Genomic DNA, 6,619 nt, shown 5'->3' on the forward strand with positions numbered 1-6,619 from the left:
CATAATCTGATTACGAATTTATGTGAACAGGCCTTTGTCTTGCACATGCCATCAAAAACAAGGCAAGAACTAGGCAACTAGAATCATTTGCCACGATTAAGGCCGTTCCTGTCTCTGTCTTTCTCTCTGATCTGAAAAATAAATAAATAAATAAATAAAATCCCGTAGTAGGATGAGTTAAAATCGCACAGCCACACGAGCAGTCTGACCACCACTCCCTATCAGAGATCAGACCGTGTGTCAGTGTGTGGCCTCACTCACTCATCACCGATCCCTCGCCACGCCACAGACTCCCCGTGAGCTCCGCCGCGCGGGTCCTCGTCCTTCCCCACCGTAGGAGCAATGGCGATGACCGCCATAGCCTCCCCGTCGTCCAGGACCCTGATCCCACCGCGCCACCACGGCGCAGCGCCCTCCCCGTCCACCTCCGGCGACTCCTCGCTCCGCCTCCTCCGCGCGCACCCGCGACACGGCCGGCGCAGCCGCGGGGTGTCCGTCTCCACGCCGGCGGCGCGGAGCCGGCCGTTCGTCTTCTCGTCGCGCGCGGTGTCCGACTCCAAGAGCTCCCAGACCTGCCTGGACCCCGACGCCAGCACGGTATGCCCCCGCCGCCCGCCTCCTGCACGGGGAATGCGGCGGCTTCTCTTGGCGCGCCTGGCCGTCTCTCGCTTGCGGCTTGCCTCTGATCCGTCGGGTCGCGCCTTCGAGGCGCATTTGCCGTTCCTGATGGGAAATTGGGACGCGCGCGCAAAAGATTGTTTTTCTAATCTTTATTTATGAATAACGCGTTGCTCATCTGGATGCGCAAATCGGGGGCTGGGATTGTCGCCTTCTCAAGTGCACGTTGCGTGGTTGCTACTTATTTTCTTTTTGTATTGTACGTACTAGGTAGGTACCGACGAATGTGGCAATTTTAGGATGCTAGTTGTGAGGCTCATGTTGTTAAGTATGATTCCTTGTAGCAGCCAATAAGAAATTGATCAAGATGTTGACAGGGCAGTAGTTTTAGGTATTTTTTGGATCATTATTTATGGTTTCATCGTTTCTTCGTCCCATATAATATTAGTTTTTCGGTCTGATGCGGAAATTATAATGGCCCACTTGCTTTTATCCTCGAGTGGCCTATGTTGTTTGAACTTGTCCCATCTTTTTTTAATCATATTTTTTAAAACTTGTCATGATGCAGCGATTATGTTATTAGTTTCCATGGAGTGCTGATAAATTTTGAATTTCAGAGCTGTCCTTGTCCTTGTGTGGTGCTCATCAGTTTACTCACTTTTGGCTGTATACAATAACAAACATTTGTTGTTTGTTCAGAGTGTTCTTGGAATCATTCTCGGAGGTGGTGCTGGGACTAGATTGTACCCCTTGACAAAGAAGCGTGCCAAGCCTGCAGTGCCATTGGGTGCCAACTATAGACTGATTGATATTCCTGTCAGCAATTGTCTCAACAGCAACATATCCAAGATCTATGTGCTAACGCAATTCAACTCTGCTTCCCTCAACCGTCACCTCTCAAGAGCCTATGGGAGCAACATTGGAGGGTACAAGAATGAAGGGTTCGTTGAAGTCTTAGCTGCACAACAGAGCCCAGATAATCCAAACTGGTTTCAGGTATTATCCCGACTAATGTCGTGTCTTTTCTGATTTTCTGAAATGCAGAATCTGGCATTTCTTCAACATGCACATTTGACACCATATTCACGTTTTCCCCATTGCATATTCTCACTTCACGCCACATCAAATTTATAACCAACGGACAACAAAGGTCATTTCAGTTGGTTATTGAACATGAGTTTGAAGTGTACCATCATGCCTCAAGCAAATGCATGCTAATCTACAGGAAATTTTGCTAGCACACTTCACTAGCTTACATCAAGTACTGATTTTCTTTTATATTTTTTTTCTCAGGGTACTGCAGACGCTGTAAGGCAGTACTTGTGGTTGTTTGAGGAGCATAATGTGATGGAATTTCTAATTCTTGCTGGTGATCACCTGTACCGGATGGACTATGAAAAGTTCATTCAGGCACACAGAGAAACGGATGCTGATATTACTGTTGCTGCCCTACCGATGGATGAGGCACGTGCAACTGCATTTGGCCTCATGAAAATCGACGAAGAAGGGAGGATCATTGAGTTTGCTGAGAAACCGAAAGGAGAGCAGTTGAAAGCAATGATGGTACACATAATGTGCCTTTCCTTTCAAGCTAACTTGATATACATTTGTGGACAGTCATTTAGTAAACCTAAAATATTCTTGTTTAAAATGCCTTCACATCATATTGCTGTCTGATTCATGTAGGTTGACACCACCATACTTGGCCTTGATGATGTAAGGGCAAAGGAAATGCCTTATATTGCTAGCATGGGTATCTATGTTTTTAGCAAAGATGTAATGCTTCAGCTCCTCCGTGAACAATTTCCTGGAGCCAATGACTTTGGAAGTGAGGTTATTCCAGGTGCAACAACCATTGGAAAGAGGGTATGCAAAGATTATTTAACCTTTTAGCTGTTTATTTTCTTCTGTTTACTGATGTTTCTTTTTTATATAAAAAAGTACTATGTAGCCTTTTCACACAAATCTCATTATGCCATAAGTTGGTACCCTGACATTTCATTTCTGAAGAAACTTACCATTATCTAAACACTTACATTCAAGTGCATATCTGTAGTTTATGTGTGTCAAGTGCTACCTAAGAACAGTGTGCTAGAAAGCCTAGGCAGGTAGGGTTGGCTCAAGGCAGGAGGGAGGGAAGGGTTAGCTTTCAGAATGTTATTTAAGACCTTGTTTTTGGCTGCAGGTTCAGGCTTATCTGTATGATGGTTACTGGGAAGATATTGGTACCATCACGGCATTTTATAATGCAAACTTGGGAATAACCAAGAAACCAGTACCAGATTTCAGGTATGCTTTCACTTCTCACTGTGCTGCAGTCAAAAGTTACAACACTGCATGCACATCAAGACTTATAATTTCAATTAGTCCCTACTGATTTAGTGTTTCCCTTCTATCTGAATACAGCTTCTATGACCGTTCTGCTCCAATTTATACACAACCTCGACACCTGCCACCTTCAAAGGTTCTTGATGCTGATGTGACAGACAGTGTTATTGGTGAAGGGTGTGTTATTAAAGTAAGTAGTGTTTTGTTTTACTATAGCATGTTCGAAAACCTTTCTGTAGACTTTTTATATTTCCTCCAAAGTAATTTCTCATAATTCATTTAATAATACGTTTATGCCTTGATCTTGTGCACACAGAACTGCAAGATACACCATTCTGTAGTTGGACTCCGATCTTGCATATCTGAAGGTGCTATCATAGAGGACACTTTACTAATGGGTGCAGACTACTATGAGGTAAATATATACAAGTGTTCACTTCTGTCAATGCAACAAGAGAGCTCACACCTTGGTGTTCTTTTTTTTCCAGACTGAAGCTGATAAGAAACTCCTTGCCGAAAATGGTGGCATTCCCATTGGTATTGGGAAGAATTCACACATCAGAAGAGCAATCATTGACAAGAATGCTCGAATTGGAGACAATGTGAAGGTATTCCAGTTCTAACGGTCAAGAATATATTGGTCTATATTTTTTCTTAGGATATTAAATAATACTTGATATGTCATTTTCTCCTCTTAATTTCTACATTTATTTTTGAAATATTAACTTCAAATATGAATAGACTTGCATGTTTCTTTTATTTTTTACATGGAAGATGCGTATATAATATGAATGTTCGTACTTATCTTTCCCTAACTGCCTGCATAAGTCTTCATCCTGCACTTTTTGCCTGTGTTTAACTCAGGTAATCAACCTGAGGTTGTTTTCCAAAAGATATCTGTCAACAAGTCATATATCAGTTTTTGTTATAAAGGCCTTGTTTACTTCCACCCAAAAATCCAAAATTTTTCAAGATTCTCCGTCACATCAAATCTTTAGACGCATGCATGGAGTATTAAATATAAACGAAAATAAAAACTAATTGCACAGTTTGGTTGGAATTGACGAGACGAATCTTTTGAGCCTAGTTAGTCCGTGGTTAGACAATAATTACCACAAACAAACGAAAGTGCTACAGTGTCGCAAAATTTTTCCCTTCGGGAAGTAAACACGGCCAAAAATACAAAATAAAACCTGAAATGCAGAGCTTCATGTCAGTTCTTGGTTTGGCTTTGCAATACTGCTTATGCATATGGCATTCAAGCTCCACCCAGAAACAGCTGCCATTATCCTGCAATCCTGATCCTATTCCCTTGCTCTACTATTGCCATTTTTTGTTAGACCTGTTGCATTACACTTGATTAGTCATAAGTCTTAGCTTGACATGAGTCATGACCAGATGTGTCGGATCATCTGAAGAGTTCATAAGTCTTAGCTTGTCATATGATTAAACAGGAACATTTCATTATTAGACTTGCCTACCATACATTTTCTATGGCATCAGATTTTCTCACGAGACTTGTTGATCTTGTAGATACTCAATGCCGACAATGTTCAAGAAGCTGCAAGGGAGACAGATGGGTACTTCATCAAAGGTGGAATTGTCACGGTGATCAAGGATGCTTTACTCCCTAGTGGAACAGTTATATGAAGTAAGCTATACTCCTGTTCTACAAAGCTTCACTTGCGAAGCCTTTGAAATACATCTCAAGGTGTTAAACCAGCTAGGTTGCAAATGCTACATCTTTGCTTGAGTTTGCAAGTTTGCCTGTTCACAAAATCATTGTTTTGCACGGTGCTGCAGGTGGATGTGGGACATGCAGCTGAGTGTCATTGACAATGATCAGCACCTGGTTACATGCTTGATCTGCAGATCAGCGTGTTGGAGATCATCGAAACAATAAGAGTGTCATTCAAGGCACTTTTTCTTTCTCTTTGCTCTTTTGTGTCCTTTAATGTTGTAGGGTATAATGTTGTATCAGCAACTGTTAGTTACATGTTGAATCAAAATTGGATGCCTGGATTTGGGATACATCTAAGATGCTGTGCTGCTTTGAGCGAAGCCATGAAGACCATGGCATGATGCATCCGTGCTCTACTTATTGTGCGTGACGAACAGAAGCGTTGCTGGTTTGTAGATTTTAAAGATACTAGCAAACATGTCGGTACGCTGCAATGCGGAAAAATGCGATGGGGAAAAAATATTCATGGAACGACAATAGAAATGCTATATTATTTATGTTTCATCATTTACAAAATTTATTAAAAGCTATAATTTATTAATAGATTATCGTGACATCCAAATTATAAGTTAACATTGGCAAAAATATGGCAACATATTGTTAAGTCTATATAAAATTAAAATATGGTCTTGGTATGGTTTTTTCTCCTATTGCAAAGCACATAAATATTTCAATAGCTTTGATTTTCATTCTATCTATGTGTTGCTATAGTTAAATGTCTAGTTCTATGACCTTTGAGATGGCATGGTCATCATAATAAATTATAGCTTTCAATAGATTTTATAAATGATGAAACATAAATAATATAGCAATGTATTATTAAGTCTGTATCAAATTAAAAACGGTCTTGTTATGTTTCCTTTCTCCTATTACAAAGCACATAAATATTAAACGTAATATATTTTAACTTTAATTATCATTCTATCTATGTGTTGCTATAGTTAAATATCTATTTCTATGACCTTTGAGGATCCACAAAAATCTATAATTTAAATCTCTAAACTCGACCAAGAGTTACTTGCCGATGTGTCAAGGTTTTCATTCTATCTACGTGTTACTATAGTTAAATATCTAGTTTTGTGACCTTTGAGGATGCATAAAAATCTATAACTTTAATCTCCGATTAAAGTCAACAAGAAGTTAGCTGCAGACGTGTCATGTATTGGTCACTGTCAAGTATTGGTCACTGTCCTCTAATGCTAGCCCTTACCAGTGATTATATAGATCGATTTATCTAGATTGGAATAGACAACAAACTAATCAAGGTTTCTATCCATGTTGATTAGTTGAACCGTCAATTAGAATTACATTAACAACTTGACGGTAGAAATTTTTTTATCTTAGAGAAAAGTCAATAGTTCAAAGATCTATAATCGGGTGGACAGAGGCAACAAAAAACATAAGAAAATCCAAAATAAATAATAAAAGTTGACGGAAGACGCCAAAAGAAATCAGACAAAAACGACGAGTCTGTCTACCGAACAATCATGTGTTTTAGCAAAAGATAGCACATGGTTGTTTATTGGCTGCAAAACACACGATTTATAACAGACAAAAAACCACGTGTTTTAGGACAAGTTAGCACATGGTTGCATGTTTTTTGATGAAACAGGAGAGACAGAAGAGCCCCTACTGAAATTTATTGAAATAAAACACAAACAGGTACAAGAGTCCAAAAAGAACAGTGTGAGAGAATCAGACAAACAAGACTGAAAAAACTACAAGACTGAAAAGAAACTAGAGCTCAGGACACAAAGAAAGAAACAAAAAAGATAAGCAAGATTACACAACTTGGTCTAGCCATTATTCAATCTGAGGGAAATATTTTTGTTTGGCCCTCCATAAGAGCTGACCAAAAAAATGCTTAAAGAGCTGTGAGCATCGAAGACAATCAGCTGGCTACTCCAGCACATGATCAAGATGATTTCCATT

The 6,619-nt window shown here is 39.9% G+C and overlaps 1 protein-coding gene across 2 annotated transcripts; it reads left to right on the forward strand.

Moving 5' to 3' along the window:
* On the forward strand, positions 260 to 5,032 carry LOC110437037 (glucose-1-phosphate adenylyltransferase small subunit, chloroplastic/amyloplastic). Of its 2 annotated transcripts, none has more exons than XM_021465103.1 (10): positions 260 to 597; positions 1,318 to 1,614; positions 1,912 to 2,181; positions 2,305 to 2,484; positions 2,804 to 2,907; positions 3,025 to 3,136; positions 3,263 to 3,361; positions 3,435 to 3,554; positions 4,480 to 4,597; positions 4,750 to 5,032. In XM_021465103.1, the coding sequence occupies exons 1-9, from the start codon at positions 343 to 345 to the stop codon at positions 4,594 to 4,596; spliced, it is 1,554 nt and encodes a 517-aa protein (XP_021320778.1). In that variant the 5' UTR covers positions 260 to 342; the 3' UTR covers position 4,597; positions 4,750 to 5,032. The 2 variants fall into 2 exon arrangements, 1 of the variants encoding a protein (XP_021320778.1); XR_002455084.1 differs by having other exon boundaries at positions 343 to 597; positions 4,480 to 4,657.

Source organism: Sorghum bicolor, chromosome 7, assembly GCF_000003195.3.
Source record: "Sorghum bicolor cultivar BTx623 chromosome 7, Sorghum_bicolor_NCBIv3, whole genome shotgun sequence".
Classification (NCBI taxonomy): Eukaryota; Viridiplantae; Streptophyta; class Magnoliopsida; order Poales; family Poaceae; genus Sorghum; species Sorghum bicolor.